The following is a 23,137-nucleotide window of genomic DNA, read 5'->3' on the forward strand; positions in this document are numbered from 1 at the left end:
TGCAAATCCAAATTCATAGTCAATTTATTGTGAATATGGCTGTGAGTGTTAAATGTTCTGCAATGTTTTATGGCCCTTTTGTTTTTAGTCCAGAGCAAATATCATGATGTAAGCACTCTGAATTTTTTGTCCCGCTGAATCACATCTCAAAAAGCCCCGTGGTAGGAGAAAATAACTCTGGCATCATCAAAAGTAGTGCAACACAGCAAGACCAAAGCTATCTGCTGACTGCCAATCTTCTATTTTGCAACAGTTTTGCTATATGTGTTTATCTGTTCTATTTCTGCATTCTGACCAGCCACAGAGGCTGGTCTAAAATAAAACCAACATCAGAGGAGCCCAAAGGTCCCCGTGCACTGTCCTATGAATATGCTCCATCTAGTGGATGCACTTCCATATTATCAGGTGTCCTCCTGCTGAACACACAGCCTGCCTACAGATGAGTTTAGGACTGATTGAGTTGCATGCAGAGAGAGGAATGGCAAGAAATGGTTGCTGTAAGCTTAAGCTGCTATTTTCTCCAAATACAGGCCTACGCTGATGCATAATCAGTGTGGAGTGAAAATATGCAAATGCTGGACTAGAGTAGATAACAGGCTTTCAGGATGCAGAGACAGTGGTGTGTGTGTGAGGAAAGACACTCAGGCACTGTGGATCTGATCCCTTGAACTGCTGTCTGTCATTAGATGCAGGCATACACACACACACACACACACTGCTGGGCTCAGATGGGTTCTTGCCACTCTACTACATCCTCAAACTGTATCTGGTCCCACTGAAATACTATAACACAAAAAGCCATCAATTAGTCATGTGAGTGTTTTGCCAGGTCACATCTGTATCAATGCCGCTGCGACACCCTGCAGGATGTGGCAGCTGTGTTGGCAGGGAAACTGGCCTTCATGTGTTGTTCTCATTTCAGGGGTTGTCAAATTACTATAACAAAGTGAAGGGGCCTAGTCATGTGTTTTAGCTGGGGGATTGCATAACCATGCAATGACATGGGTAGGATTTTGTGTCTTGGCCACCACAAGATGGCAACAGTTACCTCTCTATTTCTATTAAGACATCACTGCAGCAATTTTGTTGACTGTTTTTTGTTGTGTCATGTTATTATATTTCTAAAATTTTAATAATAATCAGGTACTTTAAATCTGATGCTCAGGGATCCCCTCTTCTAATTGTGGTCCCTTGTGATCTTCTGCAGGTGATGCAGTCTCGGTCTTTTTCAACAGACAAAAATAATGTTGGTGTGGTGCGCCACCAGGACATGCAAGTCGCTCATCCTCGGCAGAAGCTTAACAAACAGCTGCGGGAAAGTCTGTGATCCTTGGCTGGAGCTCCAGTCCCCGCAGTTCCATTTCCTTGTGTAGCTCAGTGGGCTTCACATTCACCAGCGAGGCTGTTCAGCATGTCATGTGGGGAGAACATCAGTGCCATCTGTAGGAATGACAAATATATCATGCTGAGGAAATTTTCTCAGTGGGAGATGTTTGCTAATAATCATTTCTCTCTAATATGCACCAGGAATTTCATTACTGAGAAATTCAGTTTAGACTGCACACGATGAGCTGAGAAGTCTGCTTTGATAGCGTAGGAAAACACACGTCCCATTCATCTATGGATCTAATAGTCAAAAGAGTTTGGTAAAGGCCAGGCAAGTGGTTTACAACAAAATTACTTATATTGCTTCTAATTTCATTTGGCTCAATAAAAGTCTCTCGGTAATAAGCTTTGGATCCTGATTTACATTCATCATGTCTAAAGAAGGCAACACAGGCTACTTTATATGATAGTTGAGTTTAAGAAAATGTCATACACAAATTGGAAAGCAGTGTATGGGTGTGTCTTATGAGACTGGGGACATGGTGTACATGACACTGAAATATAATCAAGTTAAACATCATTACAGTCAGGGAATGACATGAGTAATGGTTGATGAGAGATAATTGCAACAACAGTAACTAAAACATCTGAAAATATGAAGGATAACCTCATTCTAGGAGGATGACAGGTAGGAATAGGGCCATATTGTTATTGTCCAGATTGAGCATATTAACCTTCACAGCAAAATCAAACTGAGGCTCCATCATGTCAACTGCAGGCTCTTCACAGGTCATGAAAAAGTGTTTACCAGGCAAATACTGGGCTATTTTTATTCATGGGTGGTGCCATCATGATCACCACACCCTAAAGGACTCTATACTTAAGCAGGGTCCCCTCATCATCTGTGACTGGTTTCATCCAGTCTGGGATTGGGATGTTTTTTGCAAACCTTTGTGATCTAATGTGTGGCCTTGGCTATGCAGACCTGCAGTTTGCCAAAGGAGAAATCGACCTTCGCTGTGTGCTCAGGGGAGGAAGAGGATAAGGCTCAAGCAAAGTCAAATATCTTGCTGGTCTAGTACCAGCAGACATCTGCAGTTTGCCAAATACTGACCTGCCCTAGGGTCACGACTTATTTTGCACCTTCTCAGAAGAATCTCTGATATCTTTAGCAGAGGTATGACTATGTGCACTAAAGTGGAATAAGAAATGATATTTAGCTGTTAGGACAATGTAATATTGAAAGATTATAATGACACTGAGCTGACTATTATGAACTAGTACAGATTTTTTGTGTTGCATAATCACTTTTGTTATTCAAATAGAGTAGGGCAGGAATAGATGTTGCCGGAGGACAAGAGAAACAAATGATGAGTCAAAAAAAAAACAAAAAAACAATTGAAAGCGAAAAAATGAGACAAGCTACAATGTTATTCATGAGACTAATGCATTTAAAACTTTAAAACTATGTTTTATATTAAATATAAAAAAACATTAGTCTTTACAATTTTATACTACTGCAACACCCTCAGTGTAACAAACACAGGAGGAAAGTTAACACAACAAAATAACATAGATGGGAAATAATAAAGTTTCCATGTCATTAACTAGAGCTGGTATGCGCATGAAATTACGGACAGGTAAATCATCTGCTTCTCTAGAATACCATTAGCTGTAGACTTATGTAAATAGGAATAACAGGAACTGAGCACTTCCTGCAGTGTGATGCAAGTGAAAGTTAAATTCCTCACTGTGCATCCATATGCCTTTCCAGAGAGGAAGGCCTCGCTCTGATCCGAGGGAAATGTTTGTGGTGAGATGGGAGCAGGAGTCTGGCCAGCGTCCCTCGGACAGCAGACAGACGCTCCGCTAGCAGCTTCTCCTTTTCCATCACGGGCGTCCAATCAGTGCATATGGTTGGGAATTTAGTGAAGGACTACAGCCATTGATTGAATTTAATAACTTATTGTTTCTGCATTGGAAAATAGCATCTTGGTGAACAATGCATGCATGCATTGGCTAGAGAAGGGGCTAAACTGGGAAACAGATTTAAAAAGGAAAAGATTTGGCTCTGTGATAAAACAAGCTGACAGCCAAATTTGTTTTATTTGACAGCCAAGGATAATATCCGTCCTCACAATTATTGGAATCACGGTGCATAGTGTCTCTGTTTGCTAATTAAGCTCGAGCTATTCAGGTTGTTAGTCTGACAAACAGCTTAGGCAGGGGCCTTTAATATTATGAGTGGTGTTCCAGTGGAGACTAATATAATGCTAAAATTATATAACATTAATAGTTGAGGCTGTTATACATCAGTTCTCCAGTCCAATTAGATTGTAACTTCATAAATTATTGATTGATTTGCCAAAGCCTCGGCCTATTACAACAAAAGAGTAATCATACTTAAAAAATAGAGCATGTGTCTGTTACGTAATTGCATGTAATGACAAGGTGCCATCTTGAAATCTGCAAGGTGGCTGTCAGCCAGCAAGTCATTGCAAAGTTCACCGATTATTGAGTGTAGAACTAATATACAAAGCACATTAAACCGGACAATATTCATTTAATTGTTGGCCATTTATATGTAGATGTGAGCCTATTTATGTGTCTCATGAATAGCCGCTAAAAGGAAACAACATGAGTGCTTGCATTAAGTATCGCAAATGCATATTTCTGTGGAAGGTCATCTCTCACACAAATGTGTAGTTACCTGTCAGCAGGCACTTTTGAAATCAACAGTTTTGATGCTTATTCCAGCTCTCACTATGAATCCTGCAGTGAAGGTGATATTGTTCATAGAAGAGTTTCAAGTGCACAATCCTGTTGGGGTTGAAAAGCTGCAAGGAAACGAAGTGGAAATATACCTTAAAACCTGAAACTTTATATATACAGCACTTTTCAAACCAGAAACTGCAAACAGCCAATAAAAAAAGAAACTACAGAAAAAGCAGCAACAATTAGAAAGAATGAAAGGAAATGCTGCATAAGATAATAAACTAAAATTATGAGGTGCTTTTTTGTGTAAATGGGTCTTGAACAGTGAAACGATGACACTGCTTTAGCCAATCTAAGCTCCTCCTGGAGGGCGTGATCAAGCTTACCAGCAAAAACCTGGACTCCAGCCCCAACTTAGGAAAATGGCCAATGAACCCCGGTTAAGAATCTAAGGCAAGAAGAATCTTGGGATAAAATAAGAAGAGCTTTTAAAGTTATGACCAACCAAAGTAAGGATGCCACAATGTTTGGTAAAATGGCCAGCCTCTGCCAGTTGTGGTCAACAGCCATGATACTGCATTTTGTACAATTCAGAGCATTGCCATGGTATGTTGCTTTAAGGCAGGTAAATAAAGTGCTAAAGTAATCAGAGGATATTAAAGAATGTATAGCTCTGTCTGTCTTGGCAGTGCTGATCTGCACTGATCTAATTTTGGCAATACGCCTTCATTGCAGGGAACATGGCTGAACTAGTTTTTTGGAATGTTTCTGTGTAAATTTGGATCAAAGTTGATGCCTACATTTTTCAACACAGCATTGATTTCATCTTTTAAAGGAATAAGAGACTTCTGAATTTATGCACTCCAGGCCAATAACAAGAACATCGGTCTTGTCAGAGTTTAACTGCAACATCCACTCCTGGACATAAATTAAACAAGCGATAAGGCCAATTTGGCAATTGGGTTGTACTGTCAGTGCCATGCTGGCAGATAAATTGACCAAGTGGCATTTATAGCGACAATAAACTTGGACCTAGAATTGATCTTTGAGGTACACTGTATGCAATAAAAGAAGTAGAGGAAAGCAAACCCTTTGATTCAACAGGTATATGTTGCTCTCTCTGCATGTTGTGTTTTTTTTTTTTATTACTGCATGTATTGTGGTTTACTGTGATGTGTTTTAGCCAACTTGTGAAGCCGAAGACAAATTTAAATTAAGATTGTGTCTATCTCTGTCTGTATCCAAGTATCATCAGGAGATTGTTAATAACCTTGAGAAGGCTGCTGTCTCTGGCGTGATGTGCTGGAGGTGGAAATTTTCCAGTCAGTGACTGTACGCGTCGTTTTCATCAGACTTTAATTTGCCATTGTTTCTTTAACGAGGGTTTTTTAATTGGTACTATCAAACCATATTGCTCTGTCTATTTCTACAAACACCACAAAAGCAGCAATCAGTCGAATGATGTTTGATTGCATGGCCCAAGGGAGAGGAACATCACATATTTTATCACTTGGGCTCATGTTAGTGTCTCAGTTTTTTTTTTTTTTTTTTTTTTTTTTTTTTACCAGATACTTTGAAATAAATTGGTTTCTATTTGACTATTCTTGACACCAGTGGTAAGGTAAAAATGGTTCCAGTCATATCAACGCAGTCAGCAACACACAACAATTTACCTGAACACTGTGTTTATAAGACATGCTCATAATCCACAACCACTTTAAGGTACACTGATGCTTGTTCTGGCAGGCATTTTTTATTTTTTATTTTTTTTACTGTCAGGGTTTTGCACAATAATCACTGGGAGATGTTGAGGATTTTCTCTGTCATCCAAATTTGCTACTACATTCTTGAAATCTGAATGCCATATAAAATGTGCTGGATACACTGAAAACACACAGCTGCTCTTGAAGAAGAGTATTAAATTTCCATTTTATAATGATAACATGGAGAAGAAAAAGAAGTCCCACATAGATGAAATATGGACATAATAATGTCTGATCTTTGCATTTTAATTAAAATATCAGGAAAATATTTTCATTTCGATGAAGAAAGGAAGTATAAACATGATTTACACGATGTTATCACCTGTTGGCTGGTATTATTTTTGAATAGTTTTAGGAGAAAATCAACATACTAATGACAGCAATAAAACTGCCTTTACAATGTCATGGCGTCTCTAAGTACTCACTTAGTCAACACATTTTAAGTAACACTTAAAGATAACTTAAGAGAATGTTAAGTGTGTTAGAAAAGTAATCAAGAAACTGTCAAACCCTTGTTAGAGAATATTAAACATTTAGCATGAAATGATTAATTCATGTTTAACTTTAATTATGATTAACTCATAAAGTCATGCAAGATTTCAAAACTGTTGCCTGGAACAAAGTGTTCCATTGAGACTGCTGTCTGCTGTGTTCTGTCACTACCTCCTTGAAAAAAATTCTTTATATAGATGAGTTATTTTACTCTAATTTTTACAACGTTTAACATGAATCCTTCTGGCCATATAGCCAGTATCTGAATGATTTAGAGGTTAATTAAATTTCTCTTCCTGTTGGTGCCAGGCAGGTAAGGTAAATTCTCTTGTCATATTTGCTTCCTCTAAGAATATCAGAGCACAGGCTTAACTAAGTGGATATTAAAGCCTGTTGGATCTTATAACCCTGAATTTATAAGGCAAAATGCATGCAAATATATCTAGTTATTGACGTTTTACTGTAATTTGTGCCTGAGTGCCTGGACTATCTACTGCACAGCAGTTTGCAAGGTCAAAATATCCAAGAAAGCAGATTTCCCTGTGTGCATATTAGTGTTTGCAATTTTATTAACAACAATTGCACAGAACTGCATTATGACATTATACATGCCATCACAACATGACACTCAAACATTAAATAAACAAAACACACCATCTGAGTCACAACCACTATTTGGCAAACACAGAAATCACTACCTGTTATTACAGTAAGCCCTGGCATATAGTATTAGTATATAGCTGTATTAGTGACAGTTACTGGATGTAACTGGGATGATTCTACATGAATTCACTATAAAATACATTTCCAGAGAAGAAACACAATCAAAAGTCAATAATACTCAAGTCATTATAGCTGCAGCTGGTATATTTCTCATCTGACATTACATTCTAGCTTAAACCATGTCATCAACAGTACACATAATGTAAAATAGTGGTTACTGTTTCCTACACAGATAAACAGGAAGGGTAGCGCTGGTGGAGTGGTGGTTGGTGGCTGTGTGGTGTGTTTTTTGATGGGTTTTTTTTGTGATAGTAAATCTTGAATATCTTTATCTATTCAGAGAACAGACTTGCAAAAGACTTCCTCAGGTTGCGGATGGTCTCTGTGTTGGCCATGTCTTCACTGGCGGCACGGAAAAAGGATGTATCTTTCAAGCCAAAGGCACTGCTCACGGACTGGGATTTGCTGGAAGACAAGATAATTATTGCTTATAAGTGCAATGAGAAGCAAGGCTGTATCAGATCAAACGTCCCCCACATATGAATTATCTATACTGTCCTTGAATAGGTCCGCTAAAGCACATTGTAATCATGCACAATTCAAATAGTTACTGCACTCATTTGAATGCCAAGACTTGAAACAGTTTTCTCTTACTTCAGCTGTGGATGTGGCTGTGTTTTTCCCTCTTCCACAGAAGACCGGTGCTGCTCAGGACCCAGCGGTGGGGTCTGTGCCTGAGGAGGCACCTCGTATTCAGCCTGGATGGGAGACTCAGAATTGTCCTGCCTTTTAAACACAGGCTTTGCAGGCTGGGAGGGAGATGGTTGGGCCTCCAGTCCTGTTGATGTTAGCTTATCTTGTTTCACCGACTGTGCCTGGGAATGCTGTGCTGCTGGGTTGACCCTTGGAGTTATGTCCTTTGCAGGAGGTTTTGGGGTCAACTTTGAAGCAGGTCTTTGTGAAAGTAATCCTTGGGGTTCCCCTGGGCCCCCTATTTTCAGTACAAGAGACATTTAATGATGATCACATCATATGAGGACAGAATCGTGCATGGTGGCTTTAGATGTGAGGTTAGTCTATCAGTAATCTATTCATCAGCTGATTTGACACATGATATACAGTAGTAATCCCATGTTTACGTTGTGCAGGGAAGATAGAAGCCACAGAATAAAGGCACAAAAAGCAGAGGGGATACAATACCATGAAACAGTTAATATTTCTACATGCATTAGAGGCAACACAGTGTGGGGTGCTCATGCTGCGTGGTGTGTGCGGTGTGAATCTAGTTGAGAAGGTAACACCCGACCATAGAATTTTTAGGTTTTGGAGTGTTATTGTTTTCCCCACGTTGAACATAATAATGATAGTCAGCTAGGTTTGTTGAATATTGCTAGTTCTGTTTCATCATGTTTCTGATCTGTTTAGATCTCGTTCAGTGTCCCTTAGAAATAGCATTACTCACAGCATAACCATAACAAATATGGTGACACAGACCAAACATATATTGCAAAGGAAGCTTTATTGCCAATGACATAGGGGAAATATCCATAATGGAATTTTTTTCCACAGTATATTGTATGCTGCTCTTGATTTAAAACAGTCCAACACCAGTTTCAAAAGTACATACATTTAGTAAGTTACCATGGTCCTAAATACTTACAGTCCTGCAGGTGTGGCGATATACAAGTTCCACATGTCCTATAATAATTCCAGTCGAATTAATTCCACCAAGACCTAACCATGCAATTATTACAGACCGTGATACCTCTGCACTGTCTTCCTTTGGAAATCAATGTCATGGCATATTTCCTAGAAAACAAAACAGCACATCCATAAAGCCTCAGGCATGGCTTTTACAAGGTTACTCTCACAGATACAATGGCAGTAAATACACCTTGAAAAAGAATTGCACATAGAACTTGCTGAACATATTTTGTAGTATCTAGTAACCAAAAAAAGAAAGAAAGAAAAATCTGGAAAATGTTACAGAGTTTTTCACAATTGGTTTGGGTGGATATTTAGCTGTTAAGCCATTTAGGTTATTTGACACAATAAATGGCCTCCACAAAAGCCACCTGACAACAACCAAGTGATTGCATGTGACATCCATGTACAAAAGTGTTCAAATTAATTAAATGTGGATGACACATTTGTGAGTATAGCTTCATGAATCAATTTTGGTGGAAGATCTGATTTAAAAATAAATAGATTATTATGTAAAATACAAAGATATATATTGCACTCTCCATCAACTCACGGGAGGAGTATGATAAGGCAAACACGTTCAACCTTTGAATGGCAGTAAGGGGAGCATCACTCCACACAAACCCTCAGAGCACTTGCATTGTTGTCATAGCAACACCATCATGATAGCCGATATCCGGTATGAGGACCACAGGGAGATTTTAAGTCTGGTATTCCATGGCAGATCATACATAATGCAAGTTGCGATTTGGAGCCAAAATATTTGTTTCCACACAATTGAAAGCAAGAAGACGACGATAGTTTCAATACAGTATCAGTTTAACAGAAACATAATGAACAACAGGCTATTTAAAAAGCATATTCTGTTCCTCTAGCTCTGTTATTTAATACTATCACATATGCTCCTCATGACCAATTGCAGGCCTGACAATCGCCTCCCAGGTATTTACACTGTGGGTTACTGGAGTGCAAAGGGTGTGATTGAAAGAAAATGATTTATTCTTTGGTTCAAAATTATATAAATATATTGAAGTTATGTGTTTAGTCCATCTACAGGATGATTATAAATAATCTACATAGTAAACTCTAGATTCTCAGACTAGTTTTAATATGTATAAGACTGTATTTGTAATGATTTTAAATAAGTAATCTCTTTTCTAGTGATAGTTATTAAAGATAAATAACTTCCTTTAAGAAAGGCAATATACATCTCTGCTGTAACCTGAATGTATATGCAGGAGTGTATTCCTTAGTGCTCATTGCTTAATGCATGTTTGTTGATGAATGCATGTATTCAGTAGAACTTATATTATATGCATTTCATATGACACATTCACAATGCATGAATCACAGGGAACATAGCTTGGGTATAACAGTGATGTTGCTTGAACATCGCAGTTGATCAGACAATTTGTAACATACTTTCACCTGCCTTTGTATCAATCATGCAAAACAAAAATAAATATCTATTCAGAATATGTATGAAAATAATCACTACCACAGTCATACGCACCCACATATACATATTGAGATATACACAAACTTCAAACTGCACAACAAACCACAGTTTGAACAATATCTAAAGATACACATCAAAATGGAGAACAGAAAGGGGTAGGAAGCAAATGAAAGATTCATAGCTGGGTCAAACAGGTGGCACAGAGCAGCACTGAACTCAGTGTAGGCACAATCTGCTTTTTACATCATCAACAACAGCCCCAAAGAAAAATCACAGCTACTGAAACAGGTGACCAAGCACACAAATCAACAGGTCAACAAGTAGACAGTACATTTTGACACTGCATAGAGGAAATAAAACACAGTCCAGGCCAGCACTCACCTCTACCAAGCTAGCATCACCAAGATCTGAGCCTAGCTATCAGCATCCACACACGCTTCTGCGTTTGTGTTCAGCTAATGCACGCCATTGTTATCTAGACAATGAGACTATCCCCCTTTCTCTCTGGTGACTCAGTTGGCCTGGACTGGTTTTGGACCCACTGCAACGCCATTACAATCGAGAATGTACTGCAGACAACCTTGAGGTGGGCGCCCAGCACCGTTCTTAGTGGATTCGGCTACAATCTCCCCCTTCTGGCCAGTACCCTGCAAAGGCAAAGCAATGATTAACCCATCAAATAAGAATCCTGCACATTTTCTCCGTCATATTTCAAAATGCCAAGGTTAATCTCACAGAAGAATTGGATTGCACTGTTTCCTAATGTCCCATGACATAGTAACCTTGATGATGTGCTGAACTAAGCCATGCAGAATCCGCCCATTCCCTAGCTGTGTGAAATGTGCAGCCTCAGGCAGTGTGTGTCCTGTGCCTGTGTGTTACTATACCTGTGATGGCTGTATGGTGGTGGGTCTTTGGGGGGCATTAGCTGCCTTCTCTGCTAGCTGGTCCATTTTTGCCAGCACCATGTCGGCAATGAGCTGTCTGTCCTCAGCCTGGTGCTCGCCTACCAGGGGCATGGAGGAGCCCACCACCTGAACCAAACAGAGGATGGTTTTAGCAGGGAGAGAGGATGCATAGTGCATAATTTACAGTTTATCTGTATGCTTATTTTATCTCAGGTGATTACTGCAACAGAAATAGGCAATTCTTGTACTTTTGTCAAAATTTTTAAACATGTTGCACACATTTACACCTTAAATATAGTATTAAAAACCTCGGGGAATGAATCTCAAAATCATTGGTGCCCACCTCTGTGATATAATCCCTGCCATCTTTCCCATGGATGGCTTTGACTGCACAGATATCCAGCCCCCCGAAGATCTCTGAGCAGGTGTCAACCCACATCTTGTACCTAAACATAGGCATGAGAAAATCAGTATTCATTATCGCTCTTAGATGGACGGACAGCCCAGCATATAGTATGAAACCTGACTCACGACCAGCAGTTTCCATGGAATGCTGCAGTTCAGTTATTGCATTTGCATTTCAACGATTTCAACAGAACACGCTACTCCATGACACAAACAACAGGTTTACTCATCCATCGCTTCCCAGTAATGTACATATGTTAACGCTACTAATTAGCCAGTTTATTATTTTGTTTGCACCACTACTGAACACTCACCTGTCAGTCATGGCCACCTGTTCAAGCATAGCGGAGCCTGTGTTGGTCTTCCAGTTACCAGATATAGACGTTCTCCTAAAACACACAAATGAAAGCAATGTTAGGTTTTTTTTTTTTTTTTTTTTTTTTTGTTATTGATTAAAATATACAACAACAGTAGAATGGTACGTACATGTAGGCTTTGTAGTCATTGCCAATCTTCTGGATTCTGATGTCGTACTTGGATTCGATGAGAGGCTCTGTGGTGGTGTAAGTCTGTGTGAGAGCCACTACACTGGCTATATCCTGGAACTTACTGTGGTTGTCCACTTTCACCTACACACAGAGCAGTATATTATGCATGGAATATGAAAGGGGGTATGGCCTTAAAAGCTACATAACAATAGTTAGCATTTTATCTTGTGTACAGGATTTAGTACGCTCCAAAAAAAAAAAAAAAAAAAAAAAAAGGCACAATATACACAAAACCATAAGCATCTCTATCCCCTCACGTTGCTGCAGTAGGAAACATTGCTGTACCTTTCCAATCCCAGAGTGTGCATGTCCAATCTTCACAACTACAGGGAATGATGGCATGGTTACCTGGATTGATAAAGTGCAAACTTGAGTTTAACATTTTTTGTTTTTTTGTTTTTTTGTTTTTTTTTTTGTTTTTTTTTCACACCACCTACAGTTGGTGTCACCTTTAGTGTGAAAAACAATTGTTTAAAACATCAGAGTGTTAGAAATGGATGAGGAAAAGAGTGGGTGATGATGACAGGCTTCTCACCATCTCTTTGTAGTTCGGGTAGAAGGTCTGTTCAATCAGAGGGAACTTGTCAGCACCTAGCTTCCTGTAGGTGTTGATCAGCTGGGCAAACTGGACACACATAAGGGACAATAATTTAGCGATACCTTATCAGTTGTTTCACAGATGACACGACAGCTGTTTAACAAATGAAATGCAAAACAACTTGTTTTTTGGTTTTTTTTGTATGCCATTGTAGGCCAATTTTAACAAGCATGCTAAATGATAGGATTAATTTTGGAGACAGTAAATAGATATTTATTATCCCCCTAACCCGCAGCCACCCACCCTCGCTCTGCTCCTCAGGATATGTAGAACATTAATGATCTCCCACAGAGCTGTCCCCAGGGTGCAGAGTGCTTACCGCCCATGGCTTGTCACACAGGTTATAGATAGATTCGAGGGAGTTGATGCTGGGGACACCACCATACTGCAGGCCAATAATCAGATTGCGAAAATCTTCATTCTGAGTCATACTGAAGGCATGTTGACGTATGAGGACAAAGTCTGGTTTGAATGACCTGGAAAAGAGACATATAGCAAGGATGTGACAAAAATGTGATCGTAAAAATAACACATTGTGGTAAAGTGTCCCCACTGATGGCAGCTACTATTCTGATGGCAAGATAAATGCACCTTTCCACCGGCACTGTAGGTGATTTATCAGTATTAAGGGCCCTGTAGAGGTGGTGATATAAAATAGGTCTACCGTTTTACAGGTTAAGTTATACTGATTTGTGACGCTGAGAGATCCATTTACCTCCTTTCTGCCTGTCTTTTTTTGTGTATATGTGTGTGTATCTGTGTGTGTGCATGCATACATGCATATGTGTGTGTTCTCACCTGACAACCTTGGTACCATTCCTCAGAACCTGCATGTCAACGTTGCAGGTCCCATTGGCATGAGCCACGATATTGATCTCATTGAATTCAGCCTGAGTGGATGATGAATATAAACATAGTGGGGTACAGTACTTTAAAAACATTGAATTTTAAAAAGTCCATATAGACGCAATCTCTGACTTGGTGAGCTTACCTGCTCCACTCTGATGTCATAATCTCCATGTACTTTCTTTCCCCGGAATAATTTTGCCCTGGGTAATACAGAAACACAATGATTTGACTAACCTTTCGTATATTTGATTTACTACTCCAGTATTCCCTGAGCAATTGAAAATAATCATGTTACAATAACATATGGAATATGAGTCAATATTGACTGCCATACCTCATTGACTTTTGTAGGCAACAACATGGATTCTATGGAGCAGACAAATCCTGCTGCTTAGATTTACAGTCTTGTAAGGTACACAATCATTAATACTAGCAAAGCTGCTTAATGAGCAAATGTCTAAAAGATTATGATAAAATATTACTGCATTTTGGGTTGATCATTGCTTTTGTATTTATTGAAGGCAAGTCATCCACTGCCAAACCCTGACAGATAAAGTACAATTAATTTCCTCTGAGTGCCCCACTGGCAGTGCCACCTAGTGGGTCATTAGTGGATGATACAATGAAGTCACTCACTGCTGACTGGGCTAGTCATTCACCACAATTTCATAAAATGGCTGCACCCCTCTAGGTTACATAAATAAATTTAAGCAAAGCTAAATGTGTTTGTATGCTGGCAGACTACATTTAAGCAAACTGCAGAATGCTGAAACCACATGGTGACTGCAACTGTTATCAATATCGTGCAAAATCTCTCTCTCTCTCTTTTTTTTAGAGACTAATGAGCTGACTGCACTACAAGTCACCACTAACAAGCGGCCACTATGAGTATTCCCCTCTCTTCCCTCATGTTGCTATGGAGGTGCTTTAAGTTAATGAATTCCTTGAAGATTTCCATAGCCACAAAGGTAACCTCACACTTGACAGTCATCTACTGCACGGCAATGAAGCTAAGATGGAATGATGCAAAAGTTATGAAACCCATACACAAGGAAATGGGTTTGTTGAACTTCCACATTTCAGCGTGGCTATGTTGATATATTTTGAGCATAACTTTGGGAGTTCTCATTTTCGCTTGTTTTGTATCACCCAGCTGGTATATAGCCCACCCTGCATACCCTGTCTGCTTAGTGAGGAGCTGAATAATTCATTGCCAATCTAATTTGAGCGTGGGGATTTATTTGGCTGTGGAAGAAGACAAACAATAGGATATGAATCATGACTGTAATACCTGGGCAATGAAAACCCCCTACTTTGTGCAGTGATGAATGCTCTCTCCCTGAAACACCAGAGACAGTGTTTCTACAGCACAACTCCCACAAAAAAGGCATAAAGACAAGCATGAAAAAGTGAAGTCAAGGTTGTCTGAGGGAATTATTTCAATACCATGACAGCCTCCCGAAATCTCTAGCTCGAGCTTTGGATTGATTCAGTGGTTATTTCATAGAAACCTTTGTGAAAATACTGCATAACCATGTATCCTACAAACAATATGATATTACGTGGAAAGTTAATTTTAAGAGTTACTGTTATTGGTAAAGTCTGAATTGAGAAAGGCTGATATTGTGATATATCCTTTAAAGGTACACCATGTAAAGTGAGGACACTTTGGACTCAAATGACAAAAAAACATGGAATAAGCATGAAATTTGATGATTGAGTCTACATGGTTTTTCAGGATCTATCAGGCTCGACAAACAAAAATCGGAATAAACCTGCAATGTGAAGGTTGAGTCTTCTCATCAGTTGCACGACTCTCATAACTTAAATGGATATTGCACCTTTTGTTGTCAGTTGAGTCATCCCTCAGTTTTGCATAGTGCACCTTTTCTGTTGTAGTGATGAGTAAGAGAGGCTACAAGTGATGAGTAACACTGTTTGGCTCTCCAAAATGGTGCAGGATTTTAGTGATGTCATTCAATATCATCAGCATAATAAAACATTAAAGAACACAGGGAGATTTAGAAAAGGACAGGAAAGGGGAGAAAAAGAGAGTAGATCTACACAGTTTATCATGTATGATCATGTCTTGTAATTTTGGTTCCATAACTAATAATATGGGAATTCAGCAATATTAAAATATGTGACTGTAACTGGAAGAACTTCTGTCAAGCCAATATGCTGGCAAGCGTCTACCATACTCAAGTGTCCATGAGCAAGACACTGAAGCCCTACCAGCTCACACACTGCTGCACTATAGCTGACCTGACCTCTGACCTCCCTGTGGTGGGGGGAGGGAAAGGAAAATTTCTCTACACAGATCAATAAAGTTGAATGCTTGCTGTAGTTAAGAACGGGTGACATGGTGCATGCAAGATGCAACAATTTTGCAATTTTTTTTGCTCCCAAACAACATCATTGATCAATACCTGTGAACACAATGCAAAATATGATTTTCCCATATCTGCAAAAGCCTACAAGACAATAGAGAAAGAGCATGGGAGAGAGAGGAGAAGGAGGCAGAGAAGAACATTCGATCACTCTGTTAGAAAGACTATGGTGAATGTGGACTTGAGTTGAAAATGTGATGCAAAACTAAACAAGACAAAGACAACTGCCATTCTTTTGTGAGAAAGGACAATCACAGCACTATGCAAATTGCAGTTTTCAAGAGCATTACAGAAGTAGACCATGGCTATCGAGCAGTCATAATGATGGCTACAGGTTGCACTGCCAAATTGCATATTACTGTGAGAGAGCGAGATATGATTCAGAGGAGAGCTCGGTGAGCTGGAACGCTACCTGAATTTTAATGCCTCATTAGTTAGCCTACTTGACATTACCTCTCGCATCTGGTTAAAAGGTTAAGCTGACAGTACAAAACATACTCTGTCAATTTGATCAGAGGTTTCCCAACCATTTTCCAGCTACTTTCTTGGATTACCTTTCGTGAATGAAACTATTGATGCTGTTTGTTTAACTCAGAACTGAAGAAGGATCAGGAGACCTGGATGTCTTAGACTGCAACGTTTATTGGAAGCTTGATCAAGGCGAACAGAGATAGGCAATACAAGTGAAGCCACAAGGTAATGCCACCCAATTCTGAAGGTTTGTTCTTAACAGGGAAAATTTAAACCCAGTTTGTGATGTCAGTTAGAACAAGCAGACGTGACTTAGTTAAAGGCATCTTAGCCTCTCTGCTTTTATTTGAGCGGCAGTACAGTAAAAAAAAAAAAAAAAAGAAAAAAAAAGAAAAAAGAAGTCCATCTCTGATATTAGTCTGATAAGAGAGACAGCACCATCTGCTCTGCCTGTCATAAGAGCAATTTATAGCTCAACATTCCTGGAACAAAACATATCTCTCTAGGTGATTGGCAGCTTCATCTAACATATAAACCCATTGGAGGAAGTAATTATGTATATCTGTGCCAGAAACTTTGCTTTTATCATGACTATAAAATGTTATTAGTGCAATTTTGACTAACAAACAAAGTATATACATAAGTATAAACACGCAACGGGGTTTTTCAAAAAGCAATATAGCCTGTATAGCATCACCCATCCATTATTAGCATTATAATAATAATAATTATTGTTGTTGTTATTGCATACAGAGTGGGCAGCTTCAGTCCAGAGCTTAACTAATGACCCACAATGATGTCTGCTATGTTCTCAGTCAGTGTAGAACAACAGCATAATATAGATAAGCTACTTGAATTACGTCTAGACAGGAAGGTAGGTGGTAGACAAAGGGAGAGGTTATGACCAGAGATAGTTTGCCTCTGAAGAGACTTCTGCAGGAGACGACAATGATGGAAGGGAAAGCAGTCTGCCGACAAATGAATACTACTCCTTTTTTTGTGAGACACAATGTGAACTATGATCCAGATAACACTGACATTGGACTCACACCAGAAAACATGGAGTTTCATTGAATAACCACACACCTGCAACAGGCTCTGGAGCTACATGTGTGGTCTCAGAAAAAGGAACTTATCCAAGCTTTTTATAAACCAAAAATGGAGGCACTATACTGAAGTTACAGAATATATTCAGAGCAAACAGGGTTTGAAAATCCAATCTGATGTCAGGCATGCAATCAGGAAAGATGACATATTGCTGTATAGCAACATGATAACAACCAGGTCGTCATGGCTGAAAAAGACAGGGAACATTTTCATCTAAAACTAAGAGTGAAATTTTGTATTAATCCTTATTACTCTGATTGCACGTCCATCTAATTGTTCTTTCATTAAATTGTCTTGTAATATCATAGCACTAATGAGGGCATAATTGAGATTAATCTCTGTCATCACTGCTTGCCTGGCTCTGGCGGCTATACATGGGCCACCATGTTGGAAATAAGTGTTTTTACTTTTACATGTTATTCCTTGGATTTTAGTGTCTGATAGTCCATAAACAATATCAATCAATCAATCAACCAACCAATCAATCAATCAATCAATCAATCAATCAATTCAATCAATCAATTCAATATCTACCTAGATACAGAATACTCTATCTGAGTATAATGTGCTGTAATGATACAAAATCCTTGCTCTAGTTTGTCGGACCATTTTGGGACCTGTTGCATTGTTTTCTTTTAGGATCTGTTTCCTTGTTTAGTGCTCCTTGGCACACTAATCAAAACTCACTTGAACAGCGAAGTGTCAGAACTGGCCCAGAAAGGTCTCATGATCGTCCTCAGTGATATCAAGCTGTGAGAAACTGCCAACAAAAACACCGTTATGATCTCTAAAACTGTGCAATCATGCATACATTCTTTGCTGAGGGACCTTGCTGTTCTTCAACAGCCTGGATGATTACGCAAACACTGATAACCGAGCCTTCTGCCACTTATAATTAGTCAGAAGGACTCTTGGCTGATTCCATTTTACTGTCCTGGGGCCACCAGGTCTCATCATACTGCCTTTCATCTGCTGCAGGGAGCAGAGGAAGTCATGAAACAGCCACTCCCACATTTATGCACAGAACGTACACACTGTACAGACGAAAGCTTTGCCAGTAGCATAATAAATATCAGATACTTGGCAAACCTTGCATGAAAATGAAGAGACATTTCATATTCTTTTATAGCTTGCCACCAGCAACATTTTTATGCGACAGTTTTCATTCAGGAACTTAATGTAGAATCCGTAATACTTCCAACCCATCATTGTGTTCCATCTCAGTTATTCCAAATGTTATGTAAAAGATAATAGTAACAGTAAGAGCACATAAAAAACTTATAAGCTGCTTTTGTCTACACTTTAATGAGCAAACAAAGGCTGGTTTGGACTGTAATGGTGATTTACAGCTGCTCACTGAAAGGCCCTTGAATAAAACCAAGAGAAGACAAATCAACTGAGGTAATCAGACACAAGTAAAACTTTCTAATCTTTCAGGCATACTGAGTCATGTTGGTGGCTGATAGAGCACTGAGTGGAAAGGTAAGCACCTGCCTCAGTGATACTGAGGAGCTACAAAAAGCAGATGCAGTACTCAGACTGAGGCAGCCCTGGGGATGAGGCAACTGATCTCCCCTTTGGTTATGTTCTGTATGCAGCAGGGAATCACGACAATGGCCAGGGCAAAGCTCTTTTACAGAGCCCCATAACAACACTGACAGTATATTCAATAGGCCTACATTAGGATAAATTCTCTCAGAGTAGGAAATTGATTGACATTTCTATCAAATAGAAATAAATAACTACTTTATTCATACTCTTGTTGACCGGCACAAAGAATAATGGAGTGTGTAAGTTAATTCATTCCCAGCCTGACCCACTCAACTACCTCATATAGAATAACCTTTGATGAATTACATGGTTTTGGTTTAATTCATTATATTGCATTGCTTTGGCAGACCTGTAGGGCAATGTTAATGAACTGGCACACTAGAGGGTAATTCTTATTCATCCACAAGCAACTGGCTTTCTGTTTATGGTAAATGTGGAGCAAGTGAGTGTATTCAAAAGCATGAAATCCATCTCACTGACTAGGGCCAAATCGTATAGGTATTGATCTAAATTTCTATTATCTAAATGGTCAGTCTTGGTCACATCCATGGTATAACTGGCCAGCGCAAGGCCACCTGAATTAGGCAAACCTATATTTTTTTTGTTGAGTGATGTAGTACAATTTAGTACAGTGCTGACTGACACATATTTTTTTTAATTTCGGTTCAGTGTTTATATTCACCCACAGCTGCAAACCCACATTCCATCAGAATGTAATCCCTTCACAGTGGCTATGTGGTTGTAGTAATTGGCCTCTTCATAGTGCAATGCATCATTTATCATGCATCTGCCATCTTAACCTTGATGCAACACATGTATGCAACATGACATCCAGCACAGATGGATCCCTGAGGCTAAGGCTCCTTGCCATGTCGACATTGTGCACAAAACACGTCTGAGGAGAATCTGTATTTTCTTTTTCTCTCTGCACTTTGCAGTCAAACAGATAACTAAATTAATCTGAAAAAGGAGGTAATCTTCAAAATTAAAATAGTTAATTCCAATGCTGCTTAGAGGAGAATATTACTACGTAACTATATTATTCCCATGCCTTAGACAAGCTTTGTTTGTATCACTATAAATTTACCACTGTAATTCATGCGTAAAATAGAGATGTGAAGAAGTTGTCTTCAGAGCTATGAAGTACACTAGATTTGAAAAGCATACTTAGAGGGTGCCCAGGGTGGGTTTCTGAAAATCAGAGTATATTTTAAAGGTTAGAATTATGACAAAATTTGACTCAAATCAGAAACATTAACCTCAATTCTTCATGAAAGGAATCTCTCCAGGCTGCGCATTGTGACAGATTAGAGTTTTAACTCTCTGGTTTTGAGATTAACCGATCTTATTCACATATCACACACAAATATGAATTCTGGACATGTGTGGGATATCAACTTTAACATCCAGCTGCATGGTTCTTAAAAAAAAAGAAAAAAGAAAAAAAAAAAAAAAACAGTGAAGAGGAAACATGCTGTCGTGGAAAATATGTCACCTGTATAAACAAAGGCTCATCACAGGGAGGTAGAATTGCCAGAGAGTTTACTATTCTTCTATGTATCATCCTCTATGCAAAATAGTTTCTTCCAGGAGAACATTCTCATTTACAATATTGTAATTCCTTCCTTCACTAGACTGACATAGATGCTTGCTTTAAGCTACCTCTGAGTGAGAGCCCCCAGTGAATTGACCGTCAGGGTTGATGACTTCAATCCCTCAGTGTATGCCTGTGCTCTGCATTCATGCCACATTGTTCTTTCCTTTCAGCACGCTCAGAAATGTAGCCATGTATGTCGAAGGGCCTGATGTTAGAATGTGGCAAACATTATTTCACTTTACTACTCCAGTTCTTCACCCGTCTTTTTGCATGCCTTGTGTAATCACCTAATGGAGGCTAATGGCATCACGTGCTGCAGCTAGTTACATTGATGGTTTGCTATAAAGGTGCGGGGCATGTCATGTGATCTGTACGTTACCAGTGAGCAGGGGGGAAACCCCTCTGATGGCTGGAAAGCACTGCAGTATTCAAGCCATACTTGCCAGAGGAGAAAGCAAGTGCATTTCACAGTACTGCACAGCCTGTGGAATGTCCATGTTTTCTTGAATGGTGCAATAATAAATTGAAGAGTAATATCGCTCATTCATTTAATAAATTCCACTCTTTTTGTAATGAAAACTCATATTAACTCTAAACACACTCTTATCAATATTCTAAAGCAACTTGTGTGCAGTAATATTGTAACATGCAAATAAAAATGATCAGGAAGTATCATTCACAAAGCTTGAAAATGATGGACCTTGACAGAACAGGAAATTGCTTCAATAAAATCTCATACTGTCTAGAGGACTATAAAAATCCTCCATTTTGGAGTAATGTTGTTACTGCTTAGAATCAATGAACCCTAATTCCCTCTGTCCTCCAAGTATTGGCTGCCTCTGTGCATTGTCATTACACTGGCACACTCTACCGGCAGCTCAAACCAGCCTGATGAAATCTGCGGGGTGCTTGTTAGAGATTTCCGATTTGTCGCCAGCTTGGTTCTTTAGTCTTTATTAATCACTATCTTTAAATGAATCATGGAGGAGAAAATCTATTTCTTGAGGAATAACCTAGCCAGCCAAGAGGTCCACAAAGGCCGTGCAAACAAATAATACATTGTACTGTTTAAACCACAAGACTGTGCAGAGCAGTGTGGTGCCTCACCATTCCTGTTGTGGCTCATCAATGACCAGGAGAATCTTGAACTTCTTAGGCGTCGTGACTTGCGTCTGCTCCACTAGCCCTGCTGAGGCAGCTGTCTGCTTAACCACGTTGGTGATTGAGCTGAAGAAACCCACCCCGGTGGACTGAGCTGGCTGGGGTTTCCTCTCCGGAGCAGGGGAGGTGGCAGGAGGTGTAGGGCCAGCTGTAGGAGACTTGGCTGGGGTGGTGGAGGCAGGTGGAGGAGGCTGAGCAGGGTCAGGCCTCTGGAGGTCTGTCATATAGCCATTGGGCAGGTTCGAGATGAATGTGCTATCAGAGAGACGCCGACGCAAATAATTCATAGCTGCAGCAGAGAGAGACAAAAAATCAACAAGGACAGATTGTGGAGAATTTTGAGGAGGCCGTGGAGGTACAGGAGATCACCCAAGTCCTGAACTGCTCTGCAGAGGGCTCCCAGTGGTCAGTGCACAGCTGATAATGGCTGAGCTCTCAATGCAAACTCCCAGCAAATGTATTCCCTCCCAGCTCGGTGTAGCATCCTCAGAGCTCCCCCTCAGTGGCAGTGACGCTACACTTCAGCTCAGCCAATCACCTCACTCTCTGCTTTCCCGTATCGTTGCAAGAGATGCTCAGGCTCTGCCTCTCCCTCTCCTCTCCCCGCTCTCACTCACTGGTGTGCCTGACTCCTCTACCCCTCCCCCATTTTCTTCTGCCTCATAGGCGTCACGCTTTTTTGAACTATTGCATGGAGAAAAAAAAAATACAGAGAGGGTTTTCCAATGGAAATACAAGGGGAAATATTGTGGATTCCACCATGGCTGCTTAACACCTGATCCCTCTGCTCCTCGTGTTTTTTTCTCTTTGTTCATGTACAGCATTTCTCTCTGTGTAACATGCAGCCATGAAAAGGGAGATCTAAAATGGCTGTTAAGACCAGTGTTAGTGGGCAATGTAGAAGGAGAGGAAAAACATCCGCAGCAGTCCCCTGAGATGCTATTATATTATACTAAAAAAATGATTAGGATTGATAACTTTATTTATAAAACACCTTTCTTAACACAACACAACTCACAGGAATAAAATACAGCTAACCCCCTCCCTCACTTAACTGATTTATTAAGTGGCAATAAATCTCTTGAATTTACATATGAAAAGCCCCTGCAGTCAAGGATTAACCACACAGACTTTTTATATGAGAGGAGCCATTTTCCTCACTGTTTTATTAGACTTTACTGGTCAGCTTCGGTCCACTGTGGGTGACATGGTTTGTAATTGAATCCAATTACAATTTTATATACACATTATTATGAGGTGTGTCCTTGCTTCTGCACACAGAAAAGCTAAATTATCATGCTACCACAGAAACACATCTTGTAATCCTTAATATGTTTGGGAAAATATTTTGCTGATTAACAGGAATTAAG

General features: G+C 39.6%; 1 protein-coding gene across 2 annotated transcripts; it reads right to left on the minus strand.

Moving 5' to 3' along the window:
* Positions 1–5,827: 5,827 nt before the first annotated feature.
* syn2a (synapsin IIa) lies at positions 5,828–22,207 on the minus strand. Of its 2 annotated transcripts, XR_003928500.1 has the most exons (12): positions 21,714–22,207; positions 13,633–13,690; positions 13,440–13,531; positions 12,961–13,117; positions 12,579–12,668; positions 12,329–12,391; positions 11,982–12,124; positions 11,810–11,884; positions 11,434–11,536; positions 11,070–11,216; positions 8,704–10,829; positions 5,828–5,838 (listed from the first exon to the last, which is right to left on the minus strand). XR_003928500.1 is itself a non-coding variant. In XM_030056523.1 (11 exons), the coding sequence occupies exons 1-11, from the start codon at positions 22,052–22,054 to the stop codon at positions 10,695–10,697; spliced, it is 1,404 nt and encodes a 467-aa protein (XP_029912383.1). In that variant the 5' UTR covers positions 22,055–22,207; the 3' UTR covers positions 8,520–10,694. The 2 variants fall into 2 exon arrangements, 1 of the variants encoding a protein (XP_029912383.1); XM_030056523.1 differs by lacking the exon at positions 5,828–5,838 and having other exon boundaries at positions 8,520–10,829.
* Between the last annotated feature and the right edge of the window lie 930 nt (positions 22,208–23,137).

This window comes from Myripristis murdjan, chromosome 7 (assembly GCF_902150065.1).
Source record: "Myripristis murdjan chromosome 7, fMyrMur1.1, whole genome shotgun sequence".
In the NCBI taxonomy this organism is placed as follows: Eukaryota; Metazoa; Chordata; class Actinopteri; order Holocentriformes; family Holocentridae; genus Myripristis; species Myripristis murdjan.

What these genes read in the sequence shown, in the direction of transcription:
- syn2a (XM_030056523.1), bottom strand. Translation starts at nt 22,054, where the DNA reads ATGAATTATTTGCGTCGGCGTCTCTCTGATAGCACATTCATCTCGAAC. An exon ending in CAGGTGGCCATGACTGACAG is followed by an intron (nt 11,537 to 11,809) that starts GTGAGTGTTCAG and finishes GCCTATGTTTAG; the next exon opens with GTACAAGATGTGGGTTGACA. An exon ending in CCACCATACAGCCATCACAG is followed by an intron (nt 10,830 to 11,069) that starts GTATAGTAACAC and finishes TTGCCTTTGCAG; the next exon opens with GGTACTGGCCAGAAGGGGGA.